Source organism: Cygnus atratus, chromosome 1 (genome assembly GCF_013377495.2).
Source record: "Cygnus atratus isolate AKBS03 ecotype Queensland, Australia chromosome 1, CAtr_DNAZoo_HiC_assembly, whole genome shotgun sequence".
NCBI lineage: Eukaryota > Metazoa > Chordata > Aves > Anseriformes > Anatidae > Cygnus > Cygnus atratus.
Window position 1 is genome coordinate 144,355,692 of NC_066362.1, and position 17,677 is coordinate 144,373,368.

General features: G+C 46.6%; 1 protein-coding gene across 1 annotated transcript in view; it reads left to right on the plus strand.

Annotated features, from left to right (window-relative positions):
• The window catches only part of SH3RF3 (SH3 domain containing ring finger 3), a 240,043-nt gene extending 232,672 nt beyond the window's left edge, over positions 1-7,371 (plus strand). The window contains exon 10 of the mRNA XM_035565607.2: positions 4,098-7,371. Within this exon, the coding sequence (XP_035421500.2) occupies positions 4,098-4,266 (169 nt within the window). The 3' untranslated portion in view covers positions 4,267-7,371. The remainder of the gene's footprint in view (positions 1-4,097) is intronic.
• The last annotated feature ends 10,306 nt before the right edge of the window (positions 7,372-17,677 follow it).

The following is a 17,677-nucleotide window of genomic DNA, read 5'->3' on the forward strand; positions in this document are numbered from 1 at the left end:
GCTCTGCAGCTGGAGGAGTCGGAGAATCCACTCGCCTCGCACCTGCACTACTCAGTGAATTTCTCTGGGGTCACTCGCTTGGCATCTTCCAGCCTCCGCAGAGGATGAGGCAGCTTCAGCAGCCACACGTCTCTTCTCTTATGTGTCTACATACCTGGCACCTTTAGCCGTTTTTGTTTGTTTTTTTTTAAAACAAAACCAGAACTCCCATTACGTAACACCTATCTGAGGTCAGCAATCTTAGCTGCACCTTGCAGATGTCAGCAGTAAGAGTGAAAGGAGAGCTGGATGGGAGAGGCATTTCTTCTGCCTGTGGGGATGAGCACTGAAAGGACACAGGACATGGGTTTCACAGCTCTCTTTTGACAGCAGAGGAGCGGTGATGACAGACCCATTCCTGGCTCTCCGTGGGCGAATGCTGCCAGAGTTCCTGTCCCATCGTCAGCCCTGGTGCCAGCCTCAGCCCGTGCACCCTCCTGCCCTGTGGGGTGTCACGTCCAAGCCCCAGGCTCCCTCCACTGAGGCTCTCTGCTCTGCCAGCCTCAGCTCAGCACAGCTTCCCTCTCAGCACGCATGTCCACACCTCGTGCCTGGGCTTCCAGTTTTCATCACGTTTCTTCCTCAGCTCCTCAAGTACAGGGAGGTGACAGCAGTTTGGGAAAGCCCTCACCTGGGTCCTGAGGGCACTGCAAAAACTCCCTGACGTTCTCCCTCAAAGTGATGGGACCATCCAGGCTGCACGTGGGACCCTCAGCCTGACATAGTCAAGTGCTGTGGAGAGTCTGGGACAAAATGGTCAGCATTTGGCAGAATTATGACTGTCTGAAGGTACCACTTGCAACAGAAAATACCAAACTTGGTTAATAATAGGCAGAGATGCTTCCCACACTTGTAGACATGGTTGTTGCCCAGCTATTTAGCATTTTTAAAAGTTGGTGATTGAGGTATAATGTGACCTCAACAAAAATGAGTTGTTTCTGAGATCCGTCTGAAATGCCAGGAGGCAGTATGAAAACCTGCAATTTTATTGTAGCTTCTCAAAGACAAGGGGACAAAAAGGGAAATGAAAAGTGGAGATATAAATAGAAGCATAGAGGACTGCCTTTTTGGGAGCGAGGGAGAACGTCTTGGGGGGGAAGAGAAAAGGTCTTTTCTGCCAGAAAATACAGCTAATCTATGTATTTGCATATATGTATGGCTAATACATGTGTTAAGTTCTAGAGAAAAAAAAAAAAACTAGGCTGAAATGCCACCTGGAGGTTTCAGAGTGGCAGCACATGCTCTGACAGGAGTGATTTATGGTGCCTGCGAGCCCCTTGCTGGCAGCCCTGCCGTGTGATCATTTTTTTCTGCATACTGCAACCTTGATTGCTCTGGCTCTCCCCGGCACTGCTTCAAAAGCCTCTCAAGGGAAAAAAAAATGCAAGCATCTTTTTTTTTTTTTTTTGTCTCCCACGGAGGACTTCTTAACCGATTTGCAAGGGCTTTTGTATCTAAGATTTCCTTATTCTATCAAAAACACTTTGGTGTTATCCTAGGAGGTACCGTAGTTAATTAAATTTAAACCGTAGCGTTTGGGGTTTCCTTAAATGGGAAGGAGTGCTTCGTTTTGTAATGCAGTGACTGGGATTTATTTTTTTTAACTCTCCAAAGAAATGCTCTGAGAATCCCTTTTATGAAGATGGGCACATTCTTACTGAGCGTGGTCACCTCCCTTCAAATGTGAACCATTTAGGGACTGCCAAATCATCACTCTTAAGGCCCAGCCTGCCTTTAAAAGGTTGGCTGTGCACTTAAGGTATGACCTGAGGTGTTGGCAGTCCCAGAGTTCTTGGGGGACCCTGCACCAGACACAACCTTTTGCTGTTCCAACCCTCCTCTTCCTCAAAGCCTTTTGAGATCCCAGAACTCCTCTCCGGTGTGCTGTGGTTGTACGTGGAGTTGTGAGATCTGAAACTTGGCGTCATCTTAGCAAAAATTGTTCCACTCTGATAATTTAATTAATCAACACTGCAGCGGAGTGTTTGAAATAATGTGTGCATTCATTTGCATAATGGCTGTAATTGGCAAAGCCTCATAATGTAAGTGTAGCAGTTCCGCAGATGATAGCGTGATAGACCATTTTCCTGCAGCCAGCCAGCAGCACACTTTTCAACCTCTGTTATTTGCTTTTCCACAGAGAAAGGAAGTAACAGTGAGATTTATTGACCAAGGGATGGAGATGACCAACAGATTTTTGATGGCACTTGAACACACCTATTTTCCACATGACAGTGTTGCCATGTCAAGTTAATGAGGCTGTAATCAGGTTTTAGAGCAGAACCAACACTCCAAATGGAGTTGAATGTGTTTCCAAGTAACAGGATGTTTGGCCGTGGAGGTGTCCAAACGTGTAGCCAGATCTGGTAATTTCACTGTCGTGTCAAAATGGGGTCCCTAGCTTCAGCACAGCGGTCACTGGGTACTTCAGAAATGTCTGCAAAGAAAACCAGCAGCTGCCACTCAGCAACCCCTTGCCTTGGTACCACCTCACAGGGAATGGCTGCAGGGAGTGCTCCAGATCCTTCAGTGCCTGTCGAATTTGGTCCTAAAAGACATGATATTATTTTAAATAAATGCTTGCCTGGTGAAAGCATGACTGGGGCATCAGCGGCCGTTCAGTGGTTGTGGAAATATTAATCCTCGGGAGATGGGCTTTAGATAATCAATTGGCAACTATCGTACCATATTCATTACGTTGCAATTAGCAAGACAGGTATTGTTTGTTAACCAAATGCCAGAGGACCGTGAAAGTACACGTGCTGAGGAGGAAGAAGAGTGAGGCAGAAAGATGTTCCCAGCTCCACTCACAAGTGTGCTGGTGTTAAAGGGCCTGGGCTATGTTCTCAGGAGGACGTCTGCTGATGAGCCTGAGTGCAGAATAGCCCTGTCAGGATCAGAGCTGTCACTGCTTCATTAAAATTAAGTGACTCTTGAAAGCCCCGTTCCCAGGGAGCCCTGTGAACAGTTCAGGGTGGGGCTCCCTCTTGGTTTGGAGAGGCTTCGAAAGCGATTTCACATCTTTCCAGTTTAGTTTCCCTCCCAGGTCTGAGGGACCCAAAGCACATTCACAAGACGAGCATAGCAAGAAGACAAACGTGAAGTGCTTTGGCTGCTCTGCTGATACCGAAGGCAGTCTGCCAGAGCCCTGCCAATTCCAGTTCTGGATGGAGGGATGTGGCAGTGAGCAAGGCTGTCACTCCGGGCATGTGGCAGCACCGTCCTGCTGTCACCATCCGGCTTCAGAGCACGTCCCAGCGAAGCCTCTGGTCGAGCTGGCCAGCAATCTTCCCCTGATACTGAGTTTTAGTAGGAAACGTAGCTGCCTCAGACACAACTGTTTGGAGAAAAACTGACTTACTGATGTTTCCAAACGTATTTTTCCTCAAGGTTTCTGGTTCACAGGAAGCGGGGGAGGGAGAGGCGAGGTGATGTTTCTGCCTCAAAACTCAGCCAGTTTTTTTCCCAATTACAAATCTTCCCATGTCCCAGAGCTCTTCCCGGCCGAGCTAGCAGCAGCCCCTGGGGCCGCTGGGCTGAGGAATGGGGCCGAGCAGAGGCACTGGGTGCAGGAGGGGAGGAGGAAGCCAGCCTCCTTTCTCTGTCCCGGAGCAGGCCGGCCTGACATGGGGTTTCAGGCAGCTGCTGGCGCTGACACTTCATTAGCAGCAAAAGGAGCATGAAAGCCAGGCTGCCTTTTCAGTCTTGCTTTACAGGTCAGCACCAGAAAGAGGCAAAAGGTTCCCAGCAGCCAAGCGGTGGCTGGCACGCATCCATCTCCCTGGGGTTGCATCCCTCCCAAGCATCTCCCTGGGCCCTCAGTGGGTCCTGGGGGGGGGGGGGGGTTCTCCCTTTTCCAACAGCCACCCTGTCTGCTCATACAGCCCCTCGTGTCCAGCCCAGGAGGTGGGGGCTCAGGACGGTGCAAAACAAGCTGAGGGGGGGACGAGTGCCGGCCTGGCCACGTCCACCCATGTCTTGTGGTGTGGCTGCTCCATGCCACATATCAGAGTCAGATGGATGTGTCTGACGCCGTCTTTGCCTTTTTGTTTCCGAAGGTACCGCGTTGTGGTTCCCTACCCGCCGCAGAGCGAGGCGGAGATCGAACTGAAGGAAGGAGACATTGTGTTTGTGCACAAGAAGCGGGAGGATGGCTGGTACAAAGGGACGCTACAGAGGAATGGCAGGACGGGCCTCTTCCCCGGGAGCTTCGTAGAGAGCTTCTGAGGACGGAGCACCGCTCTCTGGACTGGAGGAGCTTTCAGGGGAAACTGCATAGCACAAGAAGAGACAGCAAAGGGAAACTGGACTGATAACCACTGCCATTTTTATTTCCAAAGACTCCCCCAGGCCCTTCAGTCTACAGCTCTGGAGACGCAGCGCCCCGCTGTGCTTCTGAACCTGCGCGCGGTGCATACAGTGGTATGTTGAAGTAGTGCCTTCCACCTGGAATCACAGACTGAAAGGACGCCCATTCGGACTGTACGTAACCTGAACTCCGGCTGTTATCCCTTTGTGTAAATTATAGAGAAAATATCTTTAAAAAAAAAAAAAAAAAAAAGAAGTTAAGAGGAAAGTTGTTATATTGCTGTAACTTATTTGTCAGAGCTGCAGTGTTCTTATTACTGGCCTATGCAAGATGGATTTGAGAGTTCACGGAGGTGTGCTAGGAAGCTCCTAAACTGGGATTTTGTTTTTCCTGACGGAAGAAGAGGGAGGGGAGGGTGGAGAAAAAAAAAAAAAAACACGACTAAAGATTTGTGCGTCGTCATGCAAGAAAGAAGGAGGAGTCCAAAACGTTAACGTCATGCTTTCTATATACCTCAAAGATATGCTGCGTGAGTTTGTCAGTAAGTGTGTCAGTGCTCAGAGTCCCGTATCATCCAATGTGTCCCAGCCTTCATGCCGGGGAAATCCTGGAGGAAGTTCGGCTCCACCATTAAACTGTGGTTATTCAAGCAGAATCCCTTTTGCCTGTCTTCTGCCCTTATTATATGCAGCATGGAGTTTTGTCCTTCCGTATCACTTTCCATTGCTTTTTTGTATGACGTACCTTTTTACTGTAAGAATTGTTATACTTTATATATATTCCTACTAGATCAGACATTTCCTCTTTTTCATACATCTGGTGCTATTTTTTTTAATTGTTAAAGATTCGGTTTGGTTAAACAGAGAGGCTGCAACAAAGTTTGCATTCAACATACAAAATCAGAAGTGTACCTGAAGATTGAGATCAGACTATTTGTTCATGCTTCATAGAGGAAAAGAGAAAAAGCTGCTTGGTCACTGATAAATATACCTGAAGAGCGTGCCTGTGCAATATGCACACGCTCACTCTCTCTTGCATATTTATAGTGTCTGAAGACCCACGCTGAAGCACAGCATCCTGTCTGGAGAGTGATAATTACTCCAGAATTGGAAGCAATTCCCGGAGGAGTCATTTTAATTGACTTTTTCATGGCAATAAGAAGAACACTGCAGGTTCTAGCACGCGCAGGGACCTTGGAGTTTTCGTCTGTTGTTGCATCATGGAGATGAGAGCTGATCTGCGACGGCTGTAATTAGCATTACTGAAACACGATTTCTTACTGTAGAAATGTACAGTTTTTGGAGACTGTTCAATTTCTTAACACAGTCAAGCTACAATACAAAACATATCAGGCAATATGAGCTTCCATCTACCAGGGACTTAAAGGTGCAATAAATGTAAAGCGAGTTTAGTCAGTTATTCCTATGAAGCGGAATGAGAAAAATTCAATAATGTAATTGTGAGAGTATTTAAAAAGAAATCAGCTCTTGGTGAATGAAATGTGATGAAAGAATTTTCTTAGCTGTATCTGTACCTTGCCTTTCCCGGCGGCTGGCTCTTCGCCAAAGCCAACATGTGGTGGTCATTTAAAAGCATGTTGGAGGCACTGTAACCTGGAGATGATCTTATTAAAAGGAAGAGGCCCAGTGGGTGATCATCATTACTACGTTGCCAGTATTTCATATGTGAAGGTGTAAGTTTTTTTTCATTCAAGCCGTGTATACTAGTACATATCAAAAACGTGTAAGTGAACGTTCCTATTTAAGTTCAGCTCTGTGACTTTGTTCTCTGTAAAATAAGTTTCTTCTTGCTGTCACACGTTAACAAACAGATTCCAGAAACACAGTCCATGGCCAAGTATAGCACCTTCGAACAGGGAGGCATTATTTTCAGGATGTTTCTTTTTATATTCAACGTTGCCGCATTTGTTCGTATTCCAGATTGTAATGAGTCAGCCACTAAAAGTTTAGTTACTGTTGAGAGGAAATTGCCTTTTCATAACCGATAAGAGATTGAAGAAATGTCTTCTGGAAAGACTTGTTTGAGAATAGAGCCATATCAGTCCATTCATTTGGTCCAAATCAGAATTGGTATCGCTGCACCTCAAACAGGAAACTGCACAGTTAGCAAGTTGGAAATGCCAAAATGCGTGTTATCGATTCCAATAAAAATTCTGGGTTAGCTCTGTCAGAGACGAGGAGATTTTTCTGACAACTTACAGTGGTTAAAGTTCTTTTAAAATTCTGTTCCATGGGTGTATTTACGACACGCAGAAAAACAGAACAGGATGACGGCTTGGTTGCTGCCTATTGTGTTTAGCCAGATCTAAAATGGTTCCAGATTTCCACCTTTTAACACTTAACTCTAACAGGACAAAAGTTGGTATGTGAGAAGATAAAGGGAAACACGCAGATGTTGTGTCATGAAACCAGTGCTTTAAAATATATTCTGCAGGGAGGATGGTGTTTCTTTTAATGGACAACAACCCTTCCAGTCATACCTCCTGCAAGGAAAGATAGTTGGGGAGGGGGGATCTGTTTTGATCACAGCTGTTTTCTGGCCCCTGTTTACTGCTTAGCATCACACTTCGGGTTATTGAGTAATCTTCTTGGACAAATCACCTCCATGCAGGGAGCACAAGTGCAGAACAAAATACAGATCAGTGATACGGAAACGTGACCCAGTGCCATTTGGAAAGTCCTGGGCTGAGAGAGGTTTGACTTGTACTGTGGTCTAATTTCTACCTGTCTTACAAGGGAAAGGGGAAGGAGATTTGCGTCTCCTACAACAGGGAGAGAAAGGAGAAGAATCCTTATGGTGGCCTCAGTTTGTAAAATGCCAGGTTTGCTGTTCTAGAAGTGGGTTCAAGTAATTGAACAAATTGTTTGGACTTTGCACAGCTCAGAAAATGCTTTGTTATACATGAACGTTAATGTGGTTTAGGAAATGTTGGCGAATATGAGTACAAATGAACTACAATGACTGTGTTTCTGATTCTTTAAATAAAATAAACATTAAGGCAACTCGATTGAGGTTTCTCTCTTCATTAGACAGCAAAGTGAACAAACAACGTTAGCAGCTCTGAGACTTGCAAGGAAAAAGTAGTAATCCCAACATAAGTAAAGGCCAAGTAAAGGTAAGATCTGCCCAACCAGAAGACAGAATGTCCTTCTGGTTCTTCTTTCGGCAGATCTGTGCTTTTTCAAAATCTTGAGAAATTAATACTGGGGTGACACATGGAGAAAAGCGGGGCAGGTCCAGAGGAAGAGAGCAAGGACTTAAAGAAAATAAGGCTCTGGGGTGACCTTATTGCAACTTTTCAGTACTTAAAGGGGGCTTATAAAAAAGATGGAGAGCAACTTTTTGCTCAGGCAGATAATGACAGGACAAGGGGGAATGTTTTTAAACTAAAAGAAGAGGTTTAGATTAGACATTAAGAAGAATTTCTTCCCTCAGAGGGTGGTGAGGCACTGGCACAGGCTGCCCAGAGAAGCTGTGGCTGCCCCATCCCTGGAGGTGCTCAAGGCCAGGCTGGATGGGGCTTTGGGCAGCCTGGTCTGGTGGGAGGTGTCCCTGCCCATGGCAGGGGGTTGGAACTGGGTGGGCTTTAAGGTCCCTTCCAACTCAAAGCATTCTGAGATGCTATGATTCTATGACTGGCTGGAAGAGGGACCACAGTAGCAGGGAGGGCTGTAAGGAGATGTGGCAGCATAAGCATTTTCAAGGACTTCAGCAGCCTTCAACCCTGTGGGCAGACTGCAGGCATGCTCTGACATCCCTCAGGCTGAGCAGGCTGGTGGGCAGATGAAGACCCCTGCATGGGCGCAGGCAAGGTGCTGTCAGCGTGCCCCATGTGTCCCCTGGGCTGCATACAGCCGGGGAACCTGCAGACCTGGCTCCTGAGTCAAAAATTTTAAAACGTGGGAAACGCAGGAATTAAAACATGGAGAGGCAGCAGCTTTCGCTCCTGTTTAGCCTCACCAGCTGCCCGGTTTGATCAACAGGACGGTACAAAATGCCATCGGGAGGAGCACACCAGCTACTTTCTCAGGCCACGTACCTCGCTGAGCTCCAGCCCCGCACCTCGCACGTTGCTCCAGCGCGCGATGTGATTCCAGTCGGGTTTCAAAAGAAAAATAATCATCGTAAAATTGTAACGCGGCTTGGCTGGTCCTAAACTGCTTGCGGAGAGCAGAACCACCTGGACAACATCTGCGGGGCTTTCCTGCATCCAAAAGCTCTTCCTGACATCAGCAGCTCCTTACAACATGGTGAACCTGGCAGACCCGCAGCTCGGCGCGCTGCTGCCAAGCCAAATAAATGAGCTGTCCTAGCAAGAGAGCCAAGAGGTGATACAGTCTGGAGAAGGCCCTGTCCTCACATCCCAGCCTTTCATGTAGCAAAAATAACTTTCCAAGCGGCCACAGATGGATTTCTAATTACTGGAGTGTGGGTTTCTCCCCCACCCACAGAAAACCACTTGTTTTTTCTCAGCCACATGAGCCAGGCCACCAGGCAGGGGCTGGCACTGGGCTCCTCTTCCCCCCATAGTTATAGGGGCAGCTCAGCTGCAGGTGAGCCCACCCCCACATATGCTTATCACTCAGCTTTCTTCTTTATCTCCACCCTGCTGAGACCTCCGCTGCCCATAAAAAGAAAGCAGCATCCCATGGGCTCAGCAAGGAAGTCACAGAAAGGCATTTTCAACACTTTTTCGAGTCTCTCCCAGCTGGTGATACTGCAGAGGGACTCAAAGCATCCACAAGCTGCCCCCCACACCTTCCTTCCCCAACAGCAGTAGCAGAAGAGCATTAACTTGCTCCTCTTCACGGGTGCATCCAATTTGCCCTGCAGCTGCCCGCTTGGCAATAAACCGAGCAGGCACGGGGGTGGGAGGCAATTTGTTAGGATCTCCCCCCTCCCCTCCCCATATAATTGCCTGGGATCTGCATTAATGGGAACGTAAATTGGCTGCCGCTGCGCTAAATGACAACCGGGTTTCGTCTGACGGAGCCGGGAAGTGTCTTACTCTGAACGTTGGCACCGAACAATCTAAATGCAAATTGCAAAATGTTTGGGGGTAAGGAGGCTGTTCATCTTCTGATGAGGTTACGCGATAGCACAGCCAGGGGAAAGAATTGCCTTTCAGCTCATAGAGGCTATCAACGTACGTGGCAGCTAAACGGTGGGGCCACTGTTTACATATTTTAATGGACCAGAATCAGTCATTCGGTGTGTGGGTTTTTTTTAACAAATTGGGGATTTTTGAAACAAGATGTAGCACAGCAGTGTTTCAGCCGTATTCCAGCAGCTCGCGTACCCCCGAGCTGGTGTGGAGCATGACAGAGCAGCCACCATCGCAGCCCTGCCACGTCCAGGGCTCCTGTCTTGTTCTCCCTGATGAAACACACGGAGAGGCTGGAGCGCAGACAGAAAACCATTTGCCATGCTCCTGGCCTGTTTCTCCTGTTAGATGAGGGGTTTGTATACGGCAGCGCTGCCAAGGTGTCTGGCGAGCACACGGTGCACCAGGAGCCCCGTGCACTGGGACACGTAACACGTCCACCCCCATCCCCTTCCCTGCACCGCTGCACCAGCAGCTCCCAGGCTCTGCTTTGGTGGGATATTTATGCCCTTCCCAGTGCAGGAATAATTACAGAACACATCTGAAAAATGCAATATGATGAAGACTGACGGCTTCCCAAGAGGCCACCACCACGTGCTCGGCGGTGTCTCCCCAGCTGGTTGCCCAAGGCTGGATGTGCAGCAGCTTCTGTTCTGGTTTGTTGAATGAAAAAAAAAAAAAAAAAAAGAAAGAAAGAAAAAAAGTTAGTGCAAAATTCAGACTTCAAACCTGCCTGACATAGTATTCCTACTTCTTGCTCCTGCATCCTGCTCCAGTACCCAGTTTTGGAGTGACTGCTATCGGCTGCCGCTTGTGCTGCGGGTACTGGGGCAGTACTCCACGCAGGCAGCCTGCCTGAGGCTAGCCATGAGAGCTGTGATGGCATTTAGATGGTGTGGCATTTTCCAAAGGGAAAACGATAATCTTCTTTACCCTTATCCTGGAGCGAAGAGGTGTTTGCGGCAGTTCAGAGGGAGTCAAGAACTCGACACTGCTCTCCCTGAAATTTTTCCATGGAAAATTTGTGATATAATCGTCTCTGAGCTTGATTTAGGCTTCTGCATTTCTCCATAAATTAAGGAACAGTTTTGAGTTTACTCCAACAGTTTTGCTCGTCTGGGATGCAGAGGAAGGAAAAGATTAATGTGTTATTTTTATTTTCAGTTTTAAATATGTCTCATGCAGAAAAATGCACGCGGCTCTCTACGAGGCAGGAAAAAAGCAATAGATCTGCAAAAGCAACACAAGTTGTGTGTATATAAATGGTTGGGCTCACAGACCGTTTCATACAAGGCAGCCAAACAACTCACCAAAATCCACATTGAAAGGTCCGTTTGAAAGCAAGCGAATGTGCTGGGGGGGCTGTGGTAGTCTGTGCTTTTAGAAGGGCAATCAAGGAGTGGGGACTGCAGCCCACCTGGGAGGGCTGTGCCCTGTGTTTGGGGGATGCCAGGGTTTTGGTTTCATCCCCTGGCTCTGCTGCTGTGAGCGAGACCTTCAGCGACCCTTTACAAGGGATGCTACACACCATGAGAGAAGAAAGACGAAGGACAGCTTGGCAAATCCAAATGCATAAATATGCATTTAAGAAATGATCCCGTGCCTAAGCTTTCTATTGATGTCAGGGGGCTCTGAAAAGGCACTTTAAAGGGAAAACAAAGCAAAAAGGAAAAAGTGAAGTCATCCTTCCTTTGACCCTCCAGTCCTCACAGAAGAGTTCTTCATTAAATAGAGCATCATTTATTCAGATTTGAAGGCAGAGAAATGTATTCTTGAGCATTTTCCATGGCTTTATACAAAAAGCTGCTGCTGCAATATTGCACCTCCGTCCATTTACCATGAGTACAGGACAGTAAAGTGCTCTGGAAACACACACCCAATTAAAGGTAAATTTTGCCCAAGACAATTTGTAAAAAGCACTGCTACACTTTGTCTGAATAAATATTCATTAGGTGAGAGAGAGAGAGAGAGAGAGGGAGAGAAAGCAAGAGCGCACGACTGGTGCGGGGAGGATCAGGTTGCCAGTGCCTGCTCCAATGGGCATTAAATTATTCATAGACAAGAAGCGGAGGGAGACTGTGAGTGTCCAAGGCACATATCAGCCCCCATACCCTGTGGGATGGGATGGGATGGGTGAGCAGTTAGGGAGGGTGTGCCAAGGATGTGGAGAGCCTCAGCATCACCTCCTTATTGGTTGTGCCTAATGCTATGCATCCTTGGGCACTGCTGTTGGAGCAACATCTCCTCTTGTTCCTCCAATGCTGCCCAAGCTAAGGGCTCAAAGAGCTGTGAGCAGTTTCAGAGCAGGCACGGCTGCACCCCAGCCCTGTCCAGGCAGGCAGTGAGCAGCTGGCCCTGCCACGACCACTGCGGGGACAGTGCACCCACCCAGGAGCTCATCAGTCATAAAGCACTTGCAAAATGGTCATAGAGTGATTTATTTTGTCATTAGCCTTATCTCGCTTTCTAAAACTGACTTAGTTTCTAAACTACATTAGGTTTTGCACTTTCATTAATCTCCCCAGTTTGAGAGACTAGATTAACCTTTCTGAGGACAAAAGAATCTCCTTTCTTTCATTTTTTTTTTCATGATCAAGCAAGTTGAGGGGCTTTTTTTGCGCACATTTTCTTTTACTAAAGCACATTTCTGCTTGCAAGTATAAGTTGGTGGGTGTTCATCCCCGTAACCCAATCATCAGGGAATTTTTCTCCCTGCTCTCTCTGCTAATTTTTGTATGGAAGCCTTCCTGCCACATCCCAGACGTTAATAAAATTGGAAATGAGCTGCACTGAGGATGTACGCATGAGACAGAGAAACCCAATGAGGAACTGTCCCTCATATCAATAAAATCTGCCGCATTTCTCCAGGCAATATGTGAAATATAGTGGGCACATAATACATCCAGCAATAAAAGGCTGCCATGTGACTCCCCAGCACCCAGGGAGCTATCATTTTCAATTAGGAAAAAGGCCTCTGGCATGCGATGAAGACGGCAGAAGAGCCACACACGGTTAAGGTGAAATTTAGTTTCATTACGGCTCGATGCAGATTAGTTCGCCTTTGTCTTCGCACCGCGTCCCTCTGCTGTGCAGGAGGGGGCTTGGTGGTGTCAGCTGAGCTAATGGCCCGGGTGCAGTTGTGACTGAAGAGAGGATACCCGAAAATAACGCTTTTAGGAGGCATGCAGCACGAAATGACCTTTGTAGAAAGTCAAAAATTACCATCCTCACTGAGCAGAAGCTGTAATTTAGACATAAATGTGTTTTTAGGGTGTTGAATAGCAAGGCCGGTAATCATTTCTGGAGGTGAACCCAGCCCATTTTCTGTTTAGAAGGGTTTCAGGCTTGATTTTAGCCCCTCTAAGGCATCAGCTTTCCTTGGTGCAAGCTGGGATAGGATGAATTTAAAGATCCACCCGTGGGGCCTGCCCCTTTCCCACTGCTGGGGCCATCAACCACGCCTATGATGCACTTGTGAGGGGCAGGCAGGCACACTGCCAAATCCAACTCTGACTTAATAAAATTACACCAAATCCAATATATTACTCCAAACACATCTCTTTAATGTCACACTTAAATCTCCATCGTACCCTAATAAGTTTAACTTGGTTTTTACCTCAGGTTTCCAGGCGGAGCAGGCCTGAAGCAAAGCAGGCCGCCCGGGCTCTTGGCGCCCACCCCACGCTTGCACAAGCCTTAAGGGGGGCCTCATCCTGGCTGGCATTTAGCAGAAGTGCAATTTTCCAAAGAGAAGTCGATGAACTTCCCATCCTGGTGGGGAAACAGACAAAAGGATATCACAGTCCTACAGAGATTTAAGGATGCTCTCAGCTTTACACACCAACTGTGAAGTTATTGCAGCACCTCCATGGGAGAAGCTTGTACAAACAGGTCAGGGTTTTCCCTAAAAGAAAAACGTAAGGCAAGCCTTTGATTTTTAATTCTCTAGATGATAAGGTAAATACTCTCTTGGATTTGAGCAGCTAGTAGAGTAAAAATCTGTCCTCGCTTTCTCACCCACTGGAATCACTAAGATTAGCCAAAAAAACACAAAACTATTAAATGTCTATTGTCAACACTAGTCATTTCTGAGATCATTGCAACCCCTTCTCAGGCTTGTTGAAGTGGGGTCTGAGATGCATGTGCTCCTCCTGGGTCCATAGAGGCTAATCATGTGAAGAAGTGCTGGCTTTCGACACCAGTGGTGACACACCAGGGAGCAAAGGGCACTGTTTTAATGGCAGGCCCACCACGGTGCCTGGCTCTCTTGCAGGACCCAGCCTAAATGACCCAGAGCTGCGTGCAGCTGAGCTGGTCGCTCATCAACACGAGCACGAGACATGACCTCACGGCCTTGGACGCGAGGCAAGACACCCCACCGATTTGTCACTGCTTCGTTTCGTTAGGGCGGGTAACGAGAGAACAGCCTCGTCGGGAGCACATGTCCTGGCAGACAGCTGAGTAGTTGTCAAGCTGATGTCTTATTATTCTTTACAGAAAATAGCAAGCTGCATTTGGGGCCAATATGGAACTGGGAGGTGTCGGAATCAAAAGTGAGGACAGGGAAGTATTACAGCAGGACCTGAAAAGTGTGCAAAGCCTGCGTGGACAAAGAAAAGCCATGAAGTTCAAGCTGGGGAAGGAGCAATCCAACATACCTGGGGAAAATAATCACAGGCATGCCATGAAGGAGGTACTCAGAAAGGACCTGTCCCCTCTGCCTGTCCCTTGGGACGGTGCCCCAGCCATCCTCCTGCCACAGTCCCCTGCTGCCCCTGGGACTGCTGTTATTTGGACATTGCTGGTCCCAGAGCGTCAGGAGGCCGCCGGTGTCAGAGCAAGAGCGCGCCGACCTACTCGAGCCCCAGCACAAAGCATTTCGTCACACCCAGAGGAACAACTGTGCAGAATGAAATAGAATTCACTGTTTTATTTCATTGGGGTTTGTTCAGAAAGGAGAAGAAAACACCTTCACATTGCTAAGAATCGTTTTGTGCTTTATTTGACTGAAATACCAAGCTCTTTCCCATCAGGAAACTGTAGGAAATTGCCAGCAGGTAGTTTGTTCCTCTCCAGGTAAATTAGATGTCAGTGGGGAAGTCTCTCCTCCTGCAACAGCTGGCAAGGAGCTATTTCTTCCACTGTCCCTACCATTTGCTTTAGAGGGACTGCTCCCATCCTATGCCCACCCTAAAGAGGACCAGACATCACTCCTCCGGCCCTACAAGATGTCGTCACATCAGAAATCCCAGGGACTTCTTTCTCCTAAGGAGGGAGTCTTCTGATGTATGTGTTGTCTTACTTGGTTATATCTGCACCTTTAACCTCTACCTTTCACACCTGGCCTGAGAAAACATTACAGAATATCGCAGGAGGAAGCAGTGAGCATCTGCACACTGCCTGGCAGAGCCAGTGCATCCTCCTGCTTTGGCGTTGACAGTAAGTGCAAGAGGACAGAGCCATCAGCTGTGGAGTTTTTACTTCGAAGAATGTTTTATGATGTAAATCACTGAATATATTACTAAAGAACATTCCTTCACACTTAGGTAAGGCACATTTTTAGATTTTGAGGCTGAGAATCATCACAAGGAGATTTACTGAGCAAGTAGTTAACTTGGAAGAGGAAGGATGTGCTGTTACGTCTGGTATTAAAATAAAACGTGCACAATATGAAAATACACTGGTCTAAATAAAAACAACAGCAGCAACAAACCTCTCATATTTGACAGCTAAGACAGAAAAATCTCAAAAGTCTTCCCTGTTGAAGATCTAGGTTTTAAAACACACTGTATGAAACTCGTCACATTTGGAAGGTCAAGATCCTGCCGTGCCATGACTTCCCCAAAGGCCCTCATCTTCACCTTTTCTGGCTGCTCTGTGCCCTTTGGGTTTCTCAAACCAAAGTCCTCATGATGTGGCCTTTCACATTATGTGTTGCTGAATTCTTTGTGCAATTATGATCTTACATGGACTTCAGATTGCGCAGGGATTTTCCATCCCACTTGCTTCTGGGAAATAAAATCCTGACAGTCCTTTTTTTTTTTTTTTTTTCCTTTCTGTATAAAGTGAGATTCACACAGCTCCTCTTTGCCTGTGGGTTTGGTTTTTACACTTAAACATCATTTTTGGCTTACAGCAGGACAGAGCTCCAGAAGCTGGCAGTCTTTAAAGCATGGTTATTTAGCACCCCTCTCTGGCAACTTGTATAAAATAGACTAAAATGGGCTTTAAAATACAGAGAGAAGAAATAAATTTAAAAATGTATTAAATACACGATTGAGAACAACTACAATATATCTTTCCTTTTTAATTTCCCAGAAAATTGTAGTATTCTTTAAAAATAGTCTTTCATGCAAAGAGTTGTGGTGTTTCCAAAAACACCATCTCTAGTCTCGCTCTCTCTCCCCGCCCCCCCCCCCCTTTTTTTTTTTTTTTTTTCTGAGCAGCTACCTCAAAATGTTTTATTTGAAAAATGTTTTGGTAATGTTTCAGGTCACTACCAAGTCAAACTCACCCATCCATCCACAGTCTCCCAGGCTGCACAAGGCAGTTTCTAAAAACTGAAACTAACACTTCTGCATGGCAGTCCTCTCTGTCAGGGAGCAGTGAATGTACTGCTTCAGGTGTGATGTCCTCAGAAACGACTTTTATTCTAGTGCATTTTATAATTTTTCAAAGCTGCAAATCTTTTTTAAAGAAGAACACAGGATTCTATGTTGTTTTTTTAAAACACCCAGTCAAGGCAAATTTTAAAATGTGGCTTTTATCAATGGGCATACTGGGCTGTAATTCTTTTACTGGCATGCTTATACTGACAGCAACCTGAGCCAACTGTTTGCAGCCACTGCTCATTCACAGCTTGCAACGCAGTACCTTTATTTATTGATACAATAAGCTCTGTCAACACGCAAGCTCCATTATATCATCCACTAAAACTCTTGAGGATCGCTCCTGACCTCAAAGGCAAAGTGCCACGTATTCAAAACATATTACTGGCATGAAAGGCCTTATTGGGGAAATCTACTGTTTCATCTACCACAGTTACATCTCACTTACAGGAACATTAGCGGCAGTGCCCACAGGTTGTTATGCTTTGTAGTTTCTGTGATCGTATTTCCAGCAACTGGATTCATAAACTGAGCTGTTTCCAGCCCCACCAGAGTATTAGGATAATATTTCCTTGTATGCCAGGATTAATAACAGAGCATCGATTTTGCTGATAATCTTTAAAATTCGGCTTGCTGAATTGTAGCATCCCAAAGAGTCTTGGTACGTCTCACATTTTCCCTAAGGTTGTTTTCAGGTAATGAACCCAGACTTATGAGGGAGCTGCATGCCTTTTGAACCGCTCCTCCTTCTCTGCCAGCAGTGCCCCTGGGTCACAGGATGCCATTGGAGGTTTAGATTGGATACTGGGATGAATTTCTTCATGGAGAGAGTGGTCAAGCATTAGAACAGGCTGCCCGGGGAGGTGATGGAGTCCCCATTCCTGGAGGTATTTAAGAGACGTGGGGACATGGCAGTAAGGGACATGGTTAAGTGGTGGGACTTGGTAGGTCACGTTGACTATTGGACTTGGTGATCTTGAAGGTCTTTTCCAACCTCAGTGATTCTACAATTCTGTGATGTGCAGCCTTCCCAGCAGGGGGAATTTGGGGTGCAGTTTGTTCACAGGACTTATTTTTGTCCTGGTGACTCCCAAGCCTCACAGCAGTCACAAGAACACGTGTCCTCCCAAACAGCACCTTCAATCAGCAACCTAAGAAAACCCTGCTTTGTGAGGAACTAGAGGAAACACACTGACAAAAAAATTCAGTGTGAAGAATTTTAAAACCAGCTCTTTGCACTGCCTAACTTGGAGCAAGGATTTAAAATTTCTCACCTTTCAGACAAGGAACTTGTCCACCAGGCCAGGAAACACTGAGGTATGTCTTTCTCATCTCCTGCTGAAATAGTTGCATTTGGTATGAACAATTGCATCCGTACTGTAGCATGAGCAAAATGTGACGTTAACTTAAACTTGGTCATTTTTTTCTTTCAGGATCAATGCATACTTAATTACCTAAATAAAGCTGGAAAATGGCAGCAAGATGGACCAACAATTCAGGATAAATTACATACATGTCAGTGGCAGTCTTCTCCAGTGAGGACAGACACGGATGCTTCAGGCCCACACCATGGACCACGATGCTCCAGGAGTTCCA